Below are 23604 nucleotides of genomic sequence, written 5' to 3' on the forward strand. Positions count from 1 at the left end.
TTGGATTTATAGCCCCGGGCTCTACTTGCATAGGAACTTGGGCAGTCACGGTAAAGATGCCCCTGTCCCCCGCACAGGTTGCAAGGTCTGGTCGTGGTGCACTCCGACGTCGGGTGGTCTTGGCGGCAGATTTTACATACCACGGCCTTGCAGGCCGCTGCCAGATGGCCCAATTGGCCGCAGTTCCTGCAGAGCTTCGGCATACCGTAGTAGTAGACGGAGCCCCTGTTGTTCCCCAGGTTGATGGTGCTGGGGATATGTTGGACTCCGCCTATCCCCTCCGGGTCCGGACGGAGTTGCACCAGCCATTTCTTGGCCCCCGTCCACACTCCGTCTTCATCCAGGACCATCCGGGCCCCCGATTTAAGGGTGGCATGACGGTGTAGCCACACCTCAATATCATATTCCTGAATCACCTCATTGTGGAATTGAATTGTGACCACTTTTGATTCTAAATCCGTTAGTGGGTGGGTTGTAAAACGGTTAAGTGGGGGTTTGTGTTCATTAATCCTATGAAAGGTCCAGAATTCCTCTAACAGTTGGGGGGTTTTAAAGCTAACTTCAAAACATTCATTCGGCCCAGGGGGCTTCACCAGGCAGTTTAGATCAGACGGCACAAAGCCCATACCTCTCTGTAGAACCGCCCTGCTGAATTCCAGGCGGGTCATCGTTGTTACTGGTCTGGCAGTCTTCTGTTGGGGGGCTCCATCCATGGCAGCCTCCTCAGTTGGGTTGAGCGTCAACCTGACGGCGTTGTAGCGCCGCATCGCTCCGGGGTTCATCGTTGGAGTGGGGTGGGGGGGGTGGGGGATCAGGGAGGAAGGAGGGAGAGGAATAGGGTTAGGGGGAGGTTGTAGATAATTTTTTGGGGGGGGAATAGGGTACTTGCCGTTAGGTTAGGGGTGTTGTTCCTCTCAGGTCCTCACGGCAGATTTTGGACTCTGGCTTGGGTCTGGAACTGGGTTCCCGTCTGGGGACAAAAGAGGGACACCTGAGAGCGAGTGGGGACACCAGGTGGCCACAGACCTACGGTCTTGAAAGCACTCCCCTGTGTCCCTCTCGCTCCTAGCTTAGATGTTATAGTTGTCCTCCCTCCTGGTCTGGTTGGGGTCCACTGGCTCAGCTGGGTCGGCTGGTGGGTGTTGGGCCCTCTCTCACCTCTGGCGTGCTTGGGAGAGTCGAGGTCTTCGGAAGCTCCTCTCGGGGTCCGGCCTTTCCGCTCTTTTGAGGGGGGCTGCCCAGGGGCCGAACTCGTGCTCCAGTGGCGGGCAGGCCACCTACTGAAAGAGTCGCGGTCTTTGGAAGCTCCTCTCGGGGTCCGGCCTGTCCGCTCTTTGGAGGGGGGGTGCCCAGGGGCCGAACTCGTGCTCCAGTGGCTCCAGTGGCGGGCAGGCCACCTACTGGTCACCTACTGGAAGAGTCGCGGTCTTTGGAAGCTCCTCTCGGGGTCCGGCCTTTCCGCTCTTTGGAGGGGGGCTGCCCAGGGGCCGAACTCGTGCTCCAGTGGCTCCAGTGGCGGGCAGGCCACCTACTGGTCACCTACTGGAAGAGTCGCGGTCTTTGGAAGCTCCTCTCGGGGTCCGGCCTTTCCGCTCTTTGGAGGGGGGCTGCCCAGCGGCCGAACTGCCCCAGTGGTGAAAAGGCCACCTACTGGAAGAGTCGCGGGTCTCCGGCAGCTCCTCTCGGATCCCGGCCTGTTCCGCTCAAAGAGGGGGGGGTGGGTCGGGGGAGCCACCTCCCAGCAGCGGACAAGCCACCTACTGAGAAGACGTGCTCCCCGACCAAGAATAGAAAAAAAGGAGGGGCATAGAGCCTAGTGAGGAAAAAGGAAAAACCCTAGATTTCTCAAAAAAACACAAAAACCCACACCCCACCGGAGACTAGCTTTAATAGAAGTCTTTAGTAAAAGGTGTTTTTTATTGGTTTTTATAAAAACACAACACCGTATATACAATCAATTAATCAAACAATCAGACATTTAAGACATTACATTCAACAACAACCAACATTAAACTAACTAAAGTGCTCAGTGTTCAGTGTATTGTCCAGTGTAGTGTAATGTTCAGTGTTCAGTGTTCAGTGTCCAGGTTCCAGTGTCGGTAGGAGGCAGGGGTAAAAAACCTGTTCGCTGTGCATCCGGGAAAAAAATTCCCCTGCAGCCCTCTAGTTGTAGAGCGACTACTATCCAGTTTGCCCACCAGTGCAAAGCCGTGGCTCCCCCACCTCCCTCCCCCGAGGGACCCCACACACCCGACTCACCCGACCCGCCCCACCACCGGCGCATCCGGCCCAGCCCACCAGGCTCAGACTCCTGTAGCCCTTCACGAGGCTAGCCGGACCAGGCGCCCCAGCGGCGGAGCAGATCGAGCACGCAGGCCGACCGGAGGCCCCTGAGGAGAGGCCCAGAGAGCTCGGCGCATGGCAGGCAAGCAGAGGCGAAAAACCTGTACACAGCTTATCCAGGGAAAAAGCTCCCTGGCTCTTCTCAGCTTGTTCCGGGCTGGGGGTTGGGGGTTGGCGGGTAGGGGACTGGGCCTGTAGCTGGGGGCCTGGAGTTGGGGGGGGGGGGCCCGGAACAGGGGGTTTGGGGTCGCTGAGTTGGAACCTGGGGTTGGTGCTGGGGTGACGTGGTGGTTCCCGCCGGTCTCTGCTCCTGGGTCTGGAAGCCTGGGTAGGTGTCAGAGCTGGATATGACATGTGCCTGAAAAGATACAGGAGTGAGAGAAGGGAGGTGTGCATGGTTTGTGTAGTGTGCATTTTGGTGTCAGGCGGGTGATCAGTACTTCCCTGTGACCCAGTGGTGTTGGTCATCCTGGTGCTGGTGGTGCTGGCAGGGACGGCTGGTTCGGCTGTGGGTTGTGTGTGGTGATATTCTGGTGAGGGTAGGAAGTGGGTCAGTGCTGTGTACATGTGTAGGTGGTGGGAGGTGCAGTAAACTTCCCTGTTGGTGTTGTGCGCTGCTCCTCTCCTGGTCCTTGTGATGGTGATACTGCTGACCAGGGCTTGTGCTGGAACGGTGGTGAAGGTGATAGTGCAGGAACTGGTGGTGTAGTGAGGTAGGCCCGGGGTGGGGGGGGGTTGGGCGATGCGGCGCGGCATGGGGGGGGGATTTAGAGGATGACGTCCTTCCATCTCTCCACCCCCCACACCGCTCTTGCTTGATCCGGGTTATTTTTAAAGTCAACAATAGCATGGTCCCTGAGGCAGAGGGTGATTCTCCTCCTCAGGGTTGTCAGGTGGACGCTCTGTTTCTGATAGACCCTGATGTTCCTCGTCTCCCAGAGTACCTGCTTGACGGCGCTGATGATCCTCCACTGTTGTTGTAGTTGGGGGGTTGTGCACCCCCCGGGAGGACCATACAGGATGTTCTCGCTCGTCAAGCGGGGCAGGGTCAGCAGGCTGTTTAGGGAGACAGAGGGAACAAACAGGGCCCAGACCCGCCTGGCCACGGAGCACTCACAGAACAGGTGGTTAATGTGTTCTGTGTCTGTGCATCCGTGGGGGCATTTATCAGTCGTTGCGATGTGCCGCCTATGCAAGAATTCCCTAGTGGGGAGACAACCATGAGCAGCCATCCAGGCAATGTCTTTTTGTTTATTGTTAGTACATTTATGATTAATGTTTTTCCATACCTGTTTGGAGTCCACGGCTGTGCTGGCCTTGGGGTGAGTAATGGTTTCCTTCGACCTTATGAAGGTCATAATGTCTTTGTATTTCCATGAGGCCAGCCCAGCCGCGGACAATCCTGTCTTGAAGGCAAAGTCCCTCCATATCTTGTAGACTGGAGGGGGGTCCCAGCTGTAGGGCACAGTGTGATTTATTGATGCGGTCACCCTGAGTGTCCGGAGGATGGGTGTGGCATAGTATATTTCAAAGAACCTGGCTTTCCTATCTTTGTTGTTGATGTTGTTGATGAGGTTGGAGAGTCCCTGTGCCCTAATGATGTTTAGGATGTCTGGGACCCCTTTCCCCCCATTCTCCACTGTTTTGTACAGGGTGGTGCGTTTTAGTTTTTCCATCTGGCTCCCCCAGACAAAGGTAAACATGATCCTTTCGATGGTTTTGGATACTGCTCTGTCTGGGGGAAACACCCTGCCCAGGTAAAGGAGAATGGGAAGAACAATCGCCTTCAGGACCAGGATCTTGCCTGTCATTGTGAGAGGCCGTGCACTCCACTCACAGATCTTCTTTTGGACCTGGCGGATGGTCTCCTTCCAGCTGCCGGAGGCTCCTCCATCTTTCTGGTAGGTGATCCCCAGCAGCTTAATGTTTTCCGTCTTTACAGGGAAGGAGGTTGCCAGGTTCTCCTGCCAGTGCTGCGACAGAAACAGCTCACACTTACCCCTATTGATCAGGGCGCCAGTGGCTGCACAGTAGTCCTCCACCACTTTCGTTGCTGTGGAAATGGAGCGACTATCTGTGCCGACGATGGTAATGTCGTCCATGTACGCCACCACCTTGAGCCTCTCCCCCCGGGCCCCTGGTAGAGGGTAGCCCATGATGTTGGGGGAGCTCCTGATCTTCCGTAGGAACGGCTCCAGGTAGATGACGTACAGTAGAGGGGCCAAGGGGCATCCCTGCCGTACTCCAGCTTTGATGGGGAAGGGGTCTGTCAACTGGTTGTTGATCCGAACTCTGCTCGTGATGTTGTTGTAGCAGAGTTCGGTCCAGTTGAGCAGGTGCTGGGGGAAGTTCATGCCCCTCAGCACCCTCTGCAGGAAACCATGGCTAACCCTGTCAAAGGCCTTCTCCTGATCCAGGCTGAGAAGGCCTAAAGGGGACCTCCGCTCCTGGGAGTGCAGGATGAGGTCTCTCACCAGGAGCAGGTTGTCGTTGATGGACCTACCGGGGACGCTACAGGTTTGGTCAGGGGCTATAACTGAGGGGAGGAGGGTTTGAAACCGTTGGGTGAGGGCTTTTGTCATAATTTTATAGTCCACTGGGAGGAGATTGATGGGGCGCCAGTTCCGGAGGTCCTTGAGGTCCCCTTTCTTGGGGATCAGTGTGACCGTACTCTGTCTCATTGACTCTCCAAGCCTCCCTTCCCTGTAGACGGCTTTGAAGACCTCCGCCAAGTCCTCCTTGAGGAGATCCCAGAGAGTCTTGTAGAACTCTGCTGGGATCCCATCCGGTCCAGGGGCCTTGTGTGTATTCAAGGAGTGCACGGCCCGGGTGAGCTCCTCCGTGGTCAGCTCTGGGTTCTCACTCTCACCACCCTCGGGGACCCGGTCCAGACCATCCAGGAAGGTGGCCATGAGAGTCTCGTCGGTTGTCTTGATGTTGTAGAGACTCTCGTAGAACTCTCTTGCCACCCCCGGGATGTTGCCTCTGTCTGACACGGTGTCCCCATTGGTGTCGTATAGGGACAGGATAGGCTTGTGTTTTGACCGTGCCTTGCGGAAGAAGTGGCGTGTGCATTTCTCCTCCTCCTCCAGGCCCTGGAGTTTTTCCCTGAACTGTTTCTTTTGTTGTTGCTCCCGGTAGAGGGTGGCAAGGTGTTGTTTGGTCTCAGCCAGTTCTCGGGCCACATCCAGACCACCCAGTTGTAGGAGACTTAGGCGTTGGAGGGCCGCGTTGTGGTGTTGAAACCTGGCCCTCTGTTCTGCCGCTTTCCTCCTTCCGACTGACCCGAAGTAGCCCTTTGTCCTGGCCTTAACCATCTCCCACCACTCTATCGGGGAGTCGAACAGTTCTTTTAGGGTCCTCCACTCCAGGTAGCGCCTGGAGAAGGAATGCACCACTGTTGGGTCCTGAAGGATCGATGTATTCATCCTCCAGGTACCCCTACCCGCTCTTGTTTGGCCATCCCATTCCAGGGACACTGTCAACATCCTGTGGTCCGAGAAGTGGGCCGCCTGGCTGGTCAGGGTTCCCATCCTCAGACCTGGCGAGAGCAAGAACATGTCTATCCTGGAGGAAGAATTCCCGGAGGAACTCACCCTTGTGTGTGTCGGCGGGGAGGTGCCACCGGCGTCTACCAGTTGGAAGTCGTCTATGATGGACTGAAGTTCTGTAGTGGATCGGTCTCTCCTGGGCCTGCTGCGGTCCTCATCCCGGAGGGCACAGTTGAAATCTCCCCCCACTAGGACTGGTGTGGGGATGAGGAGGAGAGACCGAAGTTTCTTGAAAAGGGAGACTCTCTTGGCCACGTTGGTTGGGCCGTACACATTGATGACCCTCAGCGGCGAACCCTGGATCTCTAGGTCCAGAACCAGGATTCGCCCGCTCTCTACAACCTCCCCCTTTTTGGTCTGCAGAAAAGGGTTGGCCACCAAAATGCCGACCCCATCAGCTCTATCAATGTTTGAGCCTGACCAGAGAGAGTCCCCCCGTGTCCATTCCTCCTCCAGGGTGGCGTCCATCTCCTTGAATGGGATGGCGCACTCCTGGAGGATATACATGTCTGACTGATGTTGGGTGATGTACTGGTAGACGACCTCCCGTTTGTCTGGTTGCCGGAGGCTTCTGGTGTTGAGAGATGAGATTGTTATCCTCATGGTTCTTGGATTTGGTTTGTTCCAATTTTTGCTAAACTATTGCACATGAGGTTGAGGCCCTCCAATGGGTCGTTGGGGGCCAGATAGTGTGGTACCTCCCCTTGGCTGCTCATGGTGTGGGGGTTGTCTCCCCTCTGACTGCCTGGTGGCCCCCTCATCTGTGTTGTTGATGAGGTGATTTTCGGTGGCCCGTACGGTCCGGTGAGCATGGACTGGGGGTGGCTGGTGGGCTGTGCAGGGTGAGGAGCATGTGATGACTGGAGAGAGGAAGAGGGTGGGGAGGAGGGTTTGGGGGGGGGAGCCGGCTTACCTGTATGGCGTTGGGGTTTGGGTTCTGGAGTAGTCTTTTTGTCTGGTTTTTTCCGGATTGCCTTTTTTTGTGGTCTTTTGCGTTTTGGTTGAGCCAAGCTCCAGTCATTTTCACTGTCTGATTGGGAGGGGAGGTGGATCTGCGGTGTGCTGCTGGTGGCTATCTCAATAGAGGCCGGCTCCCCCTTCATGGTGTTTTTGCAGGGGGTGGAGGTGGCCATGGGGTTTAGGAGGGGGTGGGTGTTGAGGTTGTCTGTAGGGGGTGCTGGGACGGTTGGTTCCTCTCCTTCTCCTTCTCCGTCGCTCGAGCTCTGATCGTCCCCTCCATCGCTCGGGCGCCGGTCCTCCTCCGTCTCTCCCTTCTCTTCCTCCATGTTGGGTGTGGGTTGGGGTGTGGGTTGGGGTGGGGGTTGGGGTGGGGGTTGGGGTGGGGGTGGGGGTGTGGGTTGGGGTGGGGGTGGGGGTTGGGGTGGTGGTTGGTTGGATTTATAGCCCCGGGCTCTACTTGCATAGGAACTTGGGCAGTCACGGTAAAGATGCCCCTGTCCCCCGCACAGGTTGCAAGGTCTGGTCGTGGTGCACTCCGACGTCGGGTGGTCTTGGCGGCAGATTTTACATACCACGGCCTTGCAGGCCGCTGCCAGATGGCCCAATTGGCCGCAGTTCCTGCAGAGCTTCGGCATACCGTAGTAGTAGACGGAGCCCCTGTTGTTCCCCAGGTTGATGGTGCTGGGGATATGTTGGACTCCGCCTATCCCCTCCGGGTCCGGACGGAGTTGCACCAGCCATTTCTTGGCCCCCGTCCACACTCCGTCTTCATCCAGGACCATCCGGGCCCCCGATTTAAGGGTGGCATGACGGTGTAGCCACACCTCAATATCATATTCCTGAATCACCTCATTGTGGAATTGAATTGTGACCACTTTTGATTCTAAATCCGTTAGTGGGTGGGCTGTAAAACGGTTAAGTGGGGGTTTGTGTTCATTAATCCTATGAAAGGTCCAGAATTCCTCTAACAGTTGGGGGGTTTTAAAGCTAACTTCAAAACATTCATTCGGCCCAGGGGGCTTCACCAGGCAGTTTAGATCAGACGGCACAAAGCCCATACCTCTCTGTAGAACCGCCCTGCTGAATTCCAGGCGGGTCATCGTTGTTACTGGTCTGGCAGTCTTCTGTTGGGGGGCTCCATCCCTGGCAGCCTCCTCAGTTGGGTTGAGCGTCAACCTGACGGCGTTGTAGCGCCGCATCGCTCCGGGGTTCATCGTTGGAGTGGGGTGGGGGGGGTGGGGGATCAGGGAGGAAGGAGGGAGAGGAATAGGGTTAGGGGGAGGTTGTAGATAATTTTTGGGGGGGGGGAATAGGGTACTTGCCGTTAGGTTAGGGGTGTTGTTCCTCTCAGGTCCTCACGGCAGATTTTGGACTCTGGCTTGGGTCTGGAACTGGGTTCCCGTCTGGGGACAAAAGAGGGACACCTGAGAGCGAGTGGGGACACCAGGTGGCCAGAGACCTACGGTCTTCAAAGCACTCCCCTGTGTCCCTCTCGCTCCTAGCTTAGATGTTATAGTTGTCCTCCCTCCTGGTCTGGTTGGGGTCCACTGGCTCAGCTGGGTCGGCTGGTGGGTGTTGGGCCCTCTCTCACCTCTGGCGTGCTTGGGGGAGTCGAGGTCTTCGGAAGCTCCTCTCGGGGTCCGGCCTTTCCGCTCTTTTGAGGGGGGCTGCCCAGGGGCCGAACTCGTGCTCCAGTGGCGGGCAGGCCACCTACTGAAAGAGTCGCGGTCTTTGGAAGCTCCTCTCGGGGTCCGGCCTGTCCGCTCTTTGGAGGGGGGCTGCCCAGGGGCCGAACTCGTGCTCCAGTGGCTCCAGTGGCGGGCAGGCCACCTACTGGTCACCTACTGGAAGAGTCGCGGTCTTTGGAAGCTCCTCTCGGGGTCCGGCCTTTCCGCTCTTTGGAGGGGGGCTGCCCAGGGGCCGAACTCGTGCTCCAGTGGCTCCAGTGGCGGGCAGGCCACCTACTGGTCACCTACTGGAAGAGTCGCGGTCTTTGGAAGCTCCTCTCGGGGTCCGGCCTTTCCGCTCTTTGGAGGGGGGCTGCCCAGCGGCCGAACTGCCCCAGTGGTGAAAAGGCCACCTACTGGAAGAGTCGCGGGTCTCCGGCAGCTCCTCTCGGATCCCGGCCTGTTCCGCTCAAAGAGGGGGGGTGGGTCGGGGGAGCCACCTCCCAGCAGCGGACAAGCCACCTACTGAGAAGACGTGCTCCCCGACCAAGAATAGAAAAAAAGGAGGGGCATAGAGCCTAGTGAGGAAAAAGGAAAAACCCTAGATTTCTCAAAAAAACACAAAAACCCACACCCCACCGGAGACTAGCTTTAATAGAAGTCTCTAGTAAGGGCGAAAGGCCTGTGCGTTTCTTGAAGAGAAACCAGAGTTTGTTCTTAGCCAAAAGGCCGAGAAGCGAAGTCTTTAGTAAAAGGCGAAAGGCTTGTGCGATCTGAAGAGAAACCAGAGTGTACTGACTTCTACAGAGGAGATCGACACAAGCCGTTCACAGAGACACTAATCGCCACTATGGTGATATTCATGTCACGCCGGACTTTCAATGTGTCCAGTATTAATCCATTCTTTAACCACATTAGGAGAGTGAAGCAATGCTACTATTTACAACATATTACAATACATATCAAAACAATTTCGCACGAGGGTACGACGGGAAATGGAGTGCTATTAATTTGCTATTGAACTCTCGGGTTAACTTAAGCACTGGAATACATTTAAGGCATCACAGGGACACAAACATAATCTGCCATGTCAACATTGTTGCAACGTTTGCAGGAAAGGCGCTATATAAATAAAAAGTATTATTATTATTATTATTATTATTGACAAACTCACCATTTGGGCTCCAAACCTTTGGTCTAAAAACATGAGAATAATACAACAAGGAGGGACAGTTGTCCGCTCCTAAGTTAAATACAATTCCGTTAGGAATGCAGGCCTACCCCACCGACTGTGTCACCCAAAGTACAACTCTACCTGCCTATTTCTCTACATACATCTTTGCACAAATGGAAGCACATTATTCACTGTTACCGTGTTGTCAAAGCGAAAGGGTTCCATAGAAAACACATACAAGCATCGACTCCCTCTCAAAACACCTACAGAGGTCAGGTTCATGCAGCAGAATGTCGTTTGCAGTTACAGTTGCCGTTTTCTTTTAAAACATTTCGTTTCAAACTATTGTAGGGAACAACAACATACCTTGTTTGTCTGGGTGGAAACACATATAGTAGCGTCAGGCAGGTAAAATGCAGTAATTGTAAAAAGCTACTCAGACGAATGTCTACCGACAGGTACCTGCAGTAGACCTCCCCCCTCCCCTCCAACCCCCATCCAACATGTTCATTAGGTGTCTGAAGGCCTCTGGGAATGAGCTAGTCTTTATTTCCGTGGGGGCAGGGAGGTGAGATGTCTGGCAGTGGGCAAGTCAAGACCCTATTGCAGACCTATTAGATCAGATGCAACCTTATTGTCATTGCAGAGTAACAGACAAAGAAATGCAGTTTAGTGTCTAACCAGAGGTGCAAATAGTGATATAAGAACATGAAAACATGACAGTGATAGTGATAGGTACAGTATGGCAAGTACGGTATACAGTTATGAACTATGTACAGTTAAGGTAGCTATGTACAGTTGTATAAATAGTGGCTATATCAAAGGAGGGGGGGGGGGGGGGGGGAGGGTCATTGTACCCAGTGTGTGTGTGTGTGGGGGGGGGGTGATACAGATTCATTGTACCCAGGGGGAGGGGGTGTTCAGCAGTGTGTGTGTGGGGGGGTGGATTGTTTGTCAGAGTGACAGCTCTGTGAAAGAAGCTGTTCTGGAGCCTGCTGGTACAGGGCCTGAGGATCCTGTACCTCCTGAGTCTCTTATGGCAAGGGATCAAATGGTTAAAACATTTTCATAATACTGAGTAATCTATAGGAGGTTTATGGACTCAAGTCATGTGTTAAGTAGATAGATTCAATGTATGTATGTGTTACGGTACATGTGGGAATACGGTACATGTGGGAAAACTAGAGGTAGGGTTAGGTGCTATGTCGACTTGGTACATGCTGGCATGTCTAACCCTAATCCTACCCCTACCCCTACCACATAACCCTAACCATAGACCCCTAGCACCAATCCCAAAATAGCATATTCATTTGCCACTTTTGCCTGCGTTATTTGAGTCAATATTCAAATTGTAATGCAATAATGTGGTACGCAATTGCATTTACATGTTCTAGGAAACACATCGACTACTCATTTATGTCCAGACTGCTACTTTCAGTGTTTCCCATCAATTACCTATTGTTCCGCCAGTTTCATACCGAACCAAAAATACTTTTACTTTCTCATAATAGCATAAAAGACCTCTAACATTGTGATTTACGCTGTTCTATTTCATGGAGCTCCGCCCCATAGGGGAGCTATGCTCCTATTGGTTTACCCAACTACCTTAAAGAATTGCTCCATAGTCCTAACTAACATCACTGTTTGAATGTGTGCTTAAAGGGAACCCTGGTTATTAAGACATGTAGGCCTTAATACGTTCTAATTGCCATCTCCTACTAAAACATGTTGGTAGAAACACATGAAATAATTATGTTTATAGACACACAATGGTGTAGTGGTAGCGCCCTCTGGTGGCTGTGAGCAGTAAATGTAGGAGTATTTCCTATTCGGTGTCAATGAATCACTCTGGTAATGTGGATGATTAAATCCAACTGTGAAATGACAAAAGACAAGGGGTAGTGGTGGTCTAGTCTAGTGGATAGTGAGTTGGATTTGTGATCGGAAGGTTGTGAGTTCAAATCCCGCCTGAAACCACACCACTACTAGTGTGTCCTATATATATATATATATATATATATATATATATATATATATATATATATATATATATATATATATATATATATATAAGCACCCATCCTAAATTTCGTTGTTTGGTACCTGTACTGTAGCAATGACAATAAAGACCATTCATTCATTCATTCATGCATAACTCTACAGTGAAATCAGAAGTAAGCTATACACGTCTACAAAACAAGTTAACGTTTCTGTTAAATGTTGATAATAATGATGCTTCGCTAAATCGTTACTTTACCACACAAGACAGAGCAGAACATCGAGACGTCTTTTGTGTCCACTTGAGGGCGCCACTGAACCAAGACACAGAAGTTCTGTCTTTCTGGATAGGAAGCGAGAAGAGGGGGAGAGGACGCGACGAATTTAGTTTGATTTACCACAGAGTAACTCTTCTATTAAAACAGACCTGCTAGAACATTAGACTAGATTAGATTTAACGTTATTGTCATCGCAGAGTACAAGTACAATACAACGAAATGAGTTTAGCATCCAACCAAAATAGTGCAAATAGTGATATAACTTATAAGGGCATGATATAAAATAGAACCAGAATGGTAGTGATAGGTGACTATAATAATAGTAATAAGTGCAGAGGTAGTGTTGTAAACATCAGTTTAGAGGTATATACAGTTATGAGCTATATACAGAGCTGTGTACACGGAGGTAGTTTATGTACAGTATCTAATGTGCAGAAGTATAAAAGACGCTATGTCAGGAGACATACCCTTTATTGAGAAGAATGTAAAATGATCTCTTGTTACAATGAATGACCATGTGATCATGTAAAACACGTGTTGGGTCTCACACCTAATGTTATCCAAGTGAAGGAGAATATTTTATATTTCACAGGTGTAGGAAGCCCCGCCGTAAAGCAGGGCATAACAAAAATTAGTTGATACTCATAATGTTCCTCTCCACGGAAGTCTTTAGTAAAAGGCGAAAGGCTTGTGCGATCTGAAGAGAAACCAGAGTGTACTGACTTCTACAGAGGAGATCGACACAAGCCGTTCACAGAGACACTAATCGCCACTATGGTGATATTCATGTCACGCCGGACTTTCAATGTGTCCAGTATTAATCCATTCTTTAACCACATTAGGAGAGTGAAGCAATGCTACTATTTACAACATATTACAATACATATCAAAACAATTTCGCACGAGGGTACGACGGGAAATGGAGTGCTATTAATTTGCTATTGAACTCTCGGGTTAACTTAAGCACTGGAATACATTTAAGGCATCACAGGGACACAAACATAATCTGCCATGTCAACATTGTTGCAACGTTTGCAGGAAAGGCGCTATATAAATAAAAAGTATTATTATTATTATTATTATTATTATTGACAAACTCACCATTTGGGCTCCAAACCTTTGGTCTAAAAACATGAGAATAATACAACAAGGAGGGACAGTTGTCCGCTCCTAAGTTAAATACAATTCCGTTAGGAATGCAGGCCTACCCCACCGACTGTGTCACCCAAAGTACAACTCTACCTGCCTATTTCTCTACATACATCTTTGCACAAATGGAAGCACATTATTCACTGTTACCGTGTTGTCAAAGCGAAAGGGTTCCATAGAAAACACATACAAGCATCGACTCCCTCTCAAAACACCTACAGAGGTCAGGTTCATGCAGCAGAATGTCGTTTGCAGTTACAGTTGCCGTTTTCTTTTAAAACATTTCGTTTCAAACTATTGTAGGGAACAACAACATACCTTGTTTGTCTGGGTGGAAACACATATAGTAGCGTCAGGCAGGTAAAATGCAGTAATTGTAAAAAGCTACTCAGACGAATGTCTACCGACAGGTACCTGCAGTAGACCTCCCCCCTCCCCTCCAACCCCCATCCAACATGTTCATTAGGTGTCTGAAGGCCTCTGGGAATGAGCTAGTCTTTATTTCCGTGGGGGCAGGGAGGTGAGATGTCTGGCAGTGGGCAAGTCAAGACCCTATTGCAGACCTATTAGATCAGATGCAACCTTATTGTCATTGCAGAGTAACAGACAAAGAAATGCAGTTTAGTGTCTAACCAGAGGTGCAAATAGTGATATAAGAACATGAAAACATGACAGTGATAGTGATAGGTACAGTATGGCAAGTACGGTATACAGTTATGAACTATGTACAGTTAAGGTAGCTATGTACAGTTGTATAAATAGTGGCTATATCAAAGGAGGGGGGGGGGGGGGGGAGGGTCATTGTACCCAGTGTGTGTGTGTGTGTGTGGGGGGGGTGATACAGATTCATTGTACCCAGGGGGAGGGGGTGTTCAGCAGTGTGTGTGTGGGGGGGTGGATTGTTTGTCAGAGTGACAGCTCTGTGAAAGAAGCTGTTCTGGAGCCTGCTGGTACAGGGCCTGAGGATCCTGTACCTCCTGAGTCTCTTATGGCAAGGGATCAAATGGTTAAAACATTTTCATAATACTGAGTAATCTATAGGAGGTTTATGGACTCAAGTCATGTGTTAAGTAGATAGATTCAATGTATGTATGTGTTACGGTACATGTGGGAATACGGTACATGTGGGAAAACTAGAGGTAGGGTTAGGTGCTATGTCGACTTGGTACATGCTGGCATGTCTAACCCTAATCCTACCCCTACCCCTACCACATAACCCTAACCATAGACCCCTAGCACCAATCCCAAAATAGCATATTCATTTGCCACTTTTGCCTGCGTTATTTGAGTCAATATTCAAATTGTAATGCAATAATGTGGTACGCAATTGCATTTACATGTTCTAGGAAACACATCGACTACTCATTTATGTCCAGACTGCTACTTTCAGTGTTTCCCATCAATTACCTATTGTTCCGCCAGTTTCATACCGAACCAAAAATACTTTTACTTTCTCATAATAGCATAAAAGACCTCTAACATTGTGATTTACGCTGTTCTATTTCATGGAGCTCCGCCCCATAGGGGAGCTATGCTCCTATTGGTTTACCCAACTACCTTAAAGAATTGCTCCATAGTCCTAACTAACATCACTGTTTGAATGTGTGCTTAAAGGGAACCCTGGTTATTAAGACATGTAGGCCTTAATACGTTCTAATTGCCATCTCCTACTAAAACATGTTGGTAGAAACACATGAAATAATTATGTTTATAGACACACAATGGTGTAGTGGTAGCGCCCTCTGGTGGCTGTGAGCAGTAAATGTAGGAGTATTTCCTATTCGGTGTCAATGAATCACTCTGGTAATGTGGATGATTAAATCCAACTGTGAAATGACAAAAGACAAGGGGTAGTGGTGGTCTAGTCTAGTGGATAGTGAGTTGGATTTGTGATCGGAAGGTTGTGAGTTCAAATCCCGCCTGAAACCACACCACTACTAGTGTGTCCTATATATATATATATATATATATATATATATAAGCACCCATCCTAAATTTCGTTGTTTGGTACCTGTACTGTAGCAATGACAATAAAGACCATTCATTCATTCATTCATGCATAACTCTACAGTGAAATCAGAAGTAAGCTATACACGTCTACAAAACAAGTTAACGTTTCTGTTAAATGTTGATAATAATGATGCTTCGCTAAATCGTTACTTTACCACACAAGACAGAGCAGAACATCGAGACGTCTTTTGTGTCCACTTGAGGGCGCCACTGAACCAAGACACAGAAGTTCTGTCTTTCTGGATAGGAAGCGAGAAGAGGGGGAGAGGACGCGACGAATTTAGTTTGACTTACCACAGAGTAACTCTTCTATTAAAACAGACCTGCTAGAACATTAGACTAGATTAGATTTAACGTTATTGTCATCGCAGAGTACAAGTACAATACAACGAAATGAGTTTAGCATCCAACCAAAATAGTGCAAATAGTGATATAACTTATAAGGGCATGATATAAAATAGAACCAGAATGGTAGTGATAGGTGACTATAATAATAGTAATAAGTGCAGAGGTAGTGTTGTAAACATCAGTTTAGAGGTATATACAGTTATGAGCTATATACAGAGCTGTGTACACGGAGGTAGTTTATGTACAGTATCTAATGTGCAGAAGTATAAAAGACGCTATGTCAGGAGACATACCCTTTATTGAGAAGAATGTAAAATGATCTCTTGTTACAATGAATGACCATGTGATCATGTAAAACACGTGTTGGGTCTCACACCTAATGTTATCCAAGTGAAGGAGAATACTTTATATTTCACAGGTGTAGGAAGCCCCGCCGTAAAGCAGGGCATAACAAAAATTAGTTGATACTCATAATGTTCCTCTCCACGGAAGTCTTTAGTAAAAGGCGAAAGGCTTGTGCGATCTGAAGAGAAACCAGAGTGTACTGACTTCTACAGAGGAGATCGACACAAGCCGTTCACAGAGACACTAATCGCCACTATGGTGATATTCATGTCACGCCGGACTTTCAATGTGTCCAGTATTAATCCATTCTTTAACCACATTAGGAGAGTGAAGCAATGCTACTATTTACAACATATTACAATACATATCAAAACAATTTCGCACGAGGGTACGACGGGAAATGGAGTGCTATTAATTTGCTATTGAACTCTCGGGTTAACTTAAGCACTGGAATACATTTAAGGCATCACAGGGACACAAACATAATCTGCCATGTCAACATTGTTGCAACGTTTGCAGGAAAGGCGCTATATAAATAAAAAGTATTATTATTATTATTATTATTATTATTGACAAACTCACCATTTGGGCTCCAAACCTTTGGTCTAAAAACATGAGAATAATACAACAAGGAGGGACAGTTGTCCGCTCCTAAGTTAAATACAATTCCGTTAGGAATGCAGGCCTACCCCACCGACTGTGTCACCCAAAGTACAACTCTACCTGCCTATTTCTCTACATACATCTTTGCACAAATGGAAGCACATTATTCACTGTTACCGTGTTGTCAAAGCGAAAGGGTTCCATAGAAAACACATACAAGCATCGACTCCCTCTCAAAACACCTACAGAGGTCAGGTTCATGCAGCAGAATGTCGTTTGCAGTTACAGTTGCCGTTTTCTTTTAAAACATTTCGTTTCAAACTATTGTAGGGAACAACAACATACCTTGTTTGTCTGGGTGGAAACACATATAGTAGCGTCAGGCAGGTAAAATGCAGTAATTGTAAAAAGCTACTCAGACGAATGTCTACCGACAGGTACCTGCAGTAGACCTCCCCCCTCCCCTCCAACCCCCATCCAACATGTTCATTAGGTGTCTGAAGGCCTCTGGGAATGAGCTAGTCTTTATTTCCGTGGGGGCAGGGAGGTGAGATGTCTGGCAGTGGGCAAGTCAAGACCCTATTGCAGACCTATTAGATCAGATGCAACCTTATTGTCATTGCAGAGTAACAGACAAAGAAATGCAGTTTAGTGTCTAACCAGAGGTGCAAATAGTGATATAAGAACATGAAAACATGACAGTGATAGTGATAGGTACAGTATGGCAAGTACGGTATACAGTTATGAACTATGTACAGTTAAGGTAGCTATGTACAGTTGTATAAATAGTGGCTATATCAAAGGAGGGGGGGGGGGGGGGGGGGGAGGGTCATTGTACCCAGTGTGTGTGTGTGTGTGGGGGGGGTGATACAGATTCATTGTACCCAGGGGGAGGGGGTGTTCAGCAGTGTGTGTGTGGGGGGGTGGATTGTTTGTCAGAGTGACAGCTCTGTGAAAGAAGCTGTTCTGGAGCCTGCTGGTACAGGGCCTGAGGATCCTGTACCTCCTGAGTCTCTTATGGCAAGGGATCAAATGGTTAAAACATTTTCATAATACTGAGTAATCTATAGGAGGTTTATGGACTCAAGTCATGTGTTAAGTAGATAGATTCAATGTATGTATGTGTTACGGTACATGTGGGAATACGGTACATGTGGGAAAACTAGAGGTAGGGTTAGGTGCTATGTCGACTTGGTACATGCTGGCATGTCTAACCCTAATCCTACCCCTACCCCTACCACATAACCCTAACCATAGACCCCTAGCACCAATCCCAAAATAGCATATTCATTTGCCACTTTTGCCTGCGTTATTTGAGTCAATATTCAAATTGTAATGCAATAATGTGGTACGCAATTGCATTTACATGTTCTAGGAAACACATCGACTACTCATTTATGTCCAGACTGCTACTTTCAGTGTTTCCCATCAATTACCTATTGTTCCGCCAGTTTCATACCGAACCAAAAATACTTTTACTTTCTCATAATAGCATAAAAGACCTCTAACATTGTGATTTACGCTGTTCTATTTCATGGAGCTCCGCCCCATAGGGGAGCTATGCTCCTATTGGTTTACCCAACTACCTTAAAGAATTGCTCCATAGTCCTAACTAACATCACTGTTTGAATGTGTGCTTAAAGGGAACCCTGGTTATTAAGACATGTAGGCCTTAATACGTTCTAATTGCCATCTCCTACTAAAACATGTTGGTAGAAACACATGAAATAATTATGTTTATAGACACACAATGGTGTAGTGGTAGCGCCCTCTGGTGGCTGTGAGCAGTAAATGTAGGAGTATTTCCTATTCGGTGTCAATGAATCACTCTGGTAATGTGGATGATTAAATCCAACTGTGAAATGACAAAAGACAAGGGGTAGTGGTGGTCTAGTCTAGTGGATAGTGAGTTGGATTTGTGATCGGAAGGTTGTGAGTTCAAATCCCGCCTGAAACCACACCACTACTAGTGTGTCCTATATATATATATATATATATATATATATATATATATATATATATATATATATATATATATAAGCACCCATCCTAAATTTCGTTGTTTGGTACCTGTACTGTAGCAATGACAATAAAGACCATTCATTCATTCATTCATGCATAACTCTACAGTGAAATCAGAAGTAAGCTATACACGTCTACAAAACAAGTTAACGTTTCTGTTAAATGTTGATAATAATGATGCTTCGCTAAATCGTTACTTTACCACACAAGACAGAGCAGAACATCGAGACGTCTTTTGTGTCCACTTGAGGGCGCCACTGAACCAAGACACAGAAGTTCTGTCTTTCTGGATAGGAAGCGAGAAGAGGGGGAGAGGACGCGACGAATTTAGTTTGATTTACCACAGAGTAACTCTTCTATTAAAACAGACCTGCTAGAACATTAGACTAGATTAGATTTAACGTTATTGTCATCGCAGAGTACAAGTACAATACAACGAAATGAGTTTAGCATCCAACCAAAATAGTGCAAATAGTGATATAACTTATAAGGGCATGATATAAAATAGAACCAGAATGGTAGTGATAGGTGACTATAATAATAGTAATAAGTGCAGAGGTAGTGTTGTAAACATCAGTTTAGAGGTATATACAGTTATGAGCTATATACAGAGCTGTGTACACGGAGGTAGTTTATGTACAGTATCTAATGTGCAGAAGTATAAAAGACGCTATGTCAGGAGACATACCCTTTATTGAGAAGAATGTAAAATGATCTCTTGTTACAATGAATGACCATGTGATCATGTAAAACACGTGTTGGGTCTCACACCTAATGTTATCCAAGTGAAGGAGAATACTTCATATTTCACAGGTGTAGGAAGCCCCGCCGTAAAGCAGGGCATAACAAAAATTAGTTGATACTCATAATGTTCCTCTCCACGGAAGTCTTTAGTAAAAGGCGAAAGGCTTGTGCGATCTGAAGAGAAACCAGAGTGTACTGACTTCTACAGAGGAGATCGACACAAGCCGTTCACAGAGACACTAATCGCCACTATGGTGATATTCATGTCACGCCGGACTTTCAATGTGTCCAGTATTAATCCATTCTTTAACCACATTAGGAGAGTGAAGCAATGCTACTATTTACAACATATTACAATACATATCAAAACAATTTCGCACGAGGGTACGACGGGAAATGGAGTGCTATTAATTTGCTATTGAACTCTCGGGTTAACTTAAGCACTGGAATACATTTAAGGCATCACAGGGACACAAACATAATCTGCCATGTCAACATTGTTGCAACGTTTGCAGGAAAGGCGCTATATAAATAAAAAGTATTATTATTATTATTATTATTATTGACAAACTCACCATTTGGGCTCCAAACCTTTGGTCTAAAAACATGAGAATAATACAACAAGGAGGGACAGTTGTCCGCTCCTAAGTTAAATACAATTCCGTTAGGAATGCAGGCCTACCCCACCGACTGTGTCACCCAAAGTACAACTCTACCTGCCTATTTCTCTACATACATCTTTGCACAAATGGAAGCACATTATTCACTGTTACCGTGTTGTCAAAGCGAAAGGGTTCCATAGAAAACACATACAAGCATCGACTCCCTCTCAAAACACCTACAGAGGTCAGGTTCATGCAGCAGAATGTCGTTTGCAGTTACAGTTGCCGTTTTCTTTTAAAACATTTCGTTTCAAACTATTGTAGGGAACAACAACATACCTTGTTTGTCTGGGTGGAAACACATATAGTAGCGTCAGGCAGGTAAAATGCAGTAATTGTAAAAAGCTACTCAGACGAATGTCTACCGACAGGTACCTGCAGTAGACCTCCCCCCTCCCCTCCAACCCCCATCCAACATGTTCATTAGGTGTCTGAAGGCCTCTGGGAATGAGCTAGTCTTTATTTCCGTGGGGGCAGGGAGGTGAGATGTCTGGCAGTGGGCAAGTCAAGACCCTATTGCAGACCTATTAGATCAGATGCAACCTTATTGTCATTGCAGAGTAACAGACAAAGAAATGCAGTTTAGTGTCTAACCAGAGGTGCAAATAGTGATATAAGAACATGAAAACATGACAGTGATAGTGATAGGTACAGTATGGCAAGTACGGTATACAGTTATGAACTATGTACAGTTAAGGTAGCTATGTACAGTTGTATAAATAGTGGCTATATCAAAGGAGGGGGGGGGGGGGGGGGGAGGGTCATTGTACCCAGTGTGTGTGTGTGTGTGGGGGGGGTGATACAGATTCATTGTACCCAGGGGGAGGGGGTGTTCAGCAGTGTGTGTGTGGGGGGGTGGATTGTTTGTCAGAGTGACAGCTCTGTGAAAGAAGCTGTTCTGGAGCCTGCTGGTACAGGGCCTGAGGATCCTGTACCTCCTGAGTCTCTTATGGCAAGGGATCAAATGGTTAAAACATTTTCATAATACTGAGTAATCTATAGGAGGTTTATGGACTCAAGTCATGTGTTAAGTAGATAGATTCAATGTATGTATGTGTTACGGTACATGTGGGAATACGGTACATGTGGGAAAACTAGAGGTAGGGTTAGGTGCTATGTCGACTTGGTACATGCTGGCATGTCTAACCCTAATCCTACCCCTACCCCTACCACATAACCCTAACCATAGACCCCTAGCACCAATCCCAAAATAGCATATTCATTTGCCACTTTTGCCTGCGTTATTTGAGTCAATATTCAAATTGTAATGCAATAATGTGGTACGCAATTGCATTTACATGTTCTAGGAAACACATCGACTACTCATTTATGTCCAGACTGCTACTTTCAGTGTTTCCCATCAATTACCTATTGTTCCGCCAGTTTCATACCGAACCAAAAATACTTTTACTTTCTCATAATAGCATAAAAGACCTCTAACATTGTGATTTACGCTGTTCTATTTCATGGAGCTCCGCCCCATAGGGGAGCTATGCTCCTATTGGTTTACCCAACTACCTTAAAGAATTGCTCCATAGTCCTAACTAACATCACTGTTTGAATGTGTGCTTAAAGGGAACCCTGGTTATTAAGACATGTAGGCCTTAATACGTTCTAATTGCCATCTCCTACTAAAACATGTTGGTAGAAACACATGAAATAATTATGTTTATAGACACACAATGGTGTAGTGGTAGCGCCCTCTGGTGGCTGTGAGCAGTAAATGTAGGAGTATTTCCTATTCGGTGTCAATGAATCACTCTGGTAATGTGGATGATTAAATCCAACTGTGAAATGACAAAAGACAAGGGGTAGTGGTGGTCTAGTCTAGTGGATAGTGAGTTGGATTTGTGATCGGAAGGTTGTGAGTTCAAATCCCGCCTGAAACCACACCACTACTAGTGTGTCCTATATATATATATATATATATATATATATATATATATATATATATATATATATATATAAGCACCCATCCTAAATTTCGTTGTTTGGTACCTGTACTGTAGCAATGACAATAAAGACCATTCATTCATTCATTCATGCATAACTCTACAGTGAAATCAGAAGTAAGCTATACACGTCTACAAAACAAGTTAACGTTTCTGTTAAATGTTGATAATAATGATGCTTCGCTAAATCGTTACTTTACCACACAAGACAGAGCAGAACATCGAGACGTCTTTTGTGTCCACTTGAGGGCGCCACTGAACCAAGACACAGAAGTTCTGTCTTTCTGGATAGGAAGCGAGAAGAGGGGGAGAGGACGCGACGAATTTAGTTTGATTTACCACAGAGTAACTCTTCTATTAAAACAGACCTGCTAGAACATTAGACTAGATTAGATTTAACGTTATTGTCATCGCAGAGTACAAGTACAATACAACGAAATGAGTTTAGCATCCAACCAAAATAGTGCAAATAGTGATATAACTTATAAGGGCATGATATAAAATAGAACCAGAATGGTAGTGATAGGTGACTATAATAATAGTAATAAGTGCAGAGGTAGTGTTGTAAACATCAGTTTAGAGGTATATACAGTTATGAGCTATATACAGAGCTGTGTACACGGAGGTAGTTTATGTACAGTATCTAATGTGCAGAAGTATAAAAGACGCTATGTCAGGAGACATACCCTTTATTGAGAAGAATGTAAAATGATCTCTTGTTACAATGAATGACCATGTGATCATGTAAAACACGTGTTGGGTCTCACACCTAATGTTATCCAAGTGAAGGAGAATACTTTATATTTCACAGGTGTAGGAAGCCCCGCCGTAAAGCAGGGCATAACAAAAATTAGTTGATACTCATAATGTTCCTCTCCACGGAAGTCTTTAGTAAAAGTGTTTTTTATTGGTTTTTATAAAAACGCAACACCGTGTATACAATCAATTAATCAAACAATCAGACATTTAAGACATTACATTCAACAACAACCAACATTAAACTAACTAAAGTGCTCAGTGTTCAGTGTATTGTCCAGTGTAGTGTAATGTTCAGTGTTCAGTGTTCAGTGTCCAGGTTCCAGTGTCGGTAGGAGGCAGGGGTAAAAAACCTGTTCGCTGTGCATCCGGGAAAAAATTCCCCTGCAGCCCTCTAGTTGTAGAGCGACTACTATCCAGTTTGCCCACCAGTGCAAAGCCGTGGCTCCCCCACCTCCCTCCCCCGAGGGACCCCACACACCCGACTCACCCGACCCACCACCGGCGCGTCCGGCCCAGCCCACCAGGCTCAGACTCCTGTAGCCCTTCACGAGGCTAGCCGGACCAGGTGCCCCAGCGGCGGAGCAGATCGAGCACGCAGGCCGACCGGAGGCCCCTGAGGAGAGGCCCAGAGAGCTCGGCGCATGGCAGGCAAGCAGAGGCGAAAAACCTGTACACAGCTTATCCAGGGAAAAAGCTCCCTGGCTCTTCTCAGCTTGTTCCGGGCTGGGGGTTGGGGGTTGGCGGGTAGGGGACTGGGCCTGTAGCTGGGGGCCTGGAGTTGGGGGGGGGGGGCCCGGAACAGGGGGTTTGGGGTCGCTGAGTTGGAACCTGGGGTTGGTGCTGGGGTGACGTGGTGGTTCCCGCCGGTCTCTGCTCCTGGGTCTGGAAGCCTGGGTAGGTGTCAGAGCTGGATATGACATGTGCCTGAAAAGATACAGGAGTGAGAGAAGGGAGGTGTGCATGGTTTGTGTAGTGTGCATTTTGGTGTCAGGCGGGTGATCAGTACTTCCCTGTGACCCAGTGGTGTTGGTCATCCTGG

General features: G+C 47.5%; 1 protein-coding gene across 1 annotated transcript in view; it reads right to left on the minus strand.

Annotated features, from left to right (window-relative positions):
- Positions 1 to 914: 914 nt before the first annotated feature.
- The window catches only part of tpk1 (thiamin pyrophosphokinase 1), a gene marked incomplete at its 3' end in the record, with an annotated part of 63477 nt that continues 40787 nt past the window's right edge, over positions 915 to 23604 (minus strand). Inside the window, exons 8-9 of the mRNA XM_080543521.1 lie at positions 8214 to 8257; positions 915 to 970 (exon numbers count right to left, since the gene is read on the minus strand). Of these exons, the coding sequence (XP_080399647.1) occupies positions 915 to 970; positions 8214 to 8257 (100 nt within the window). The remainder of the gene's footprint in view (positions 971 to 8213; positions 8258 to 23604) is intronic.

The sequence above is a fragment of the Nansenia antarctica genome (genome assembly GCF_963989245.1).
Source record: "Nansenia antarctica genome assembly, chromosome: 12".
Classification (NCBI taxonomy): domain Eukaryota; kingdom Metazoa; phylum Chordata; class Actinopteri; order Argentiniformes; family Microstomatidae; genus Nansenia; species Nansenia antarctica.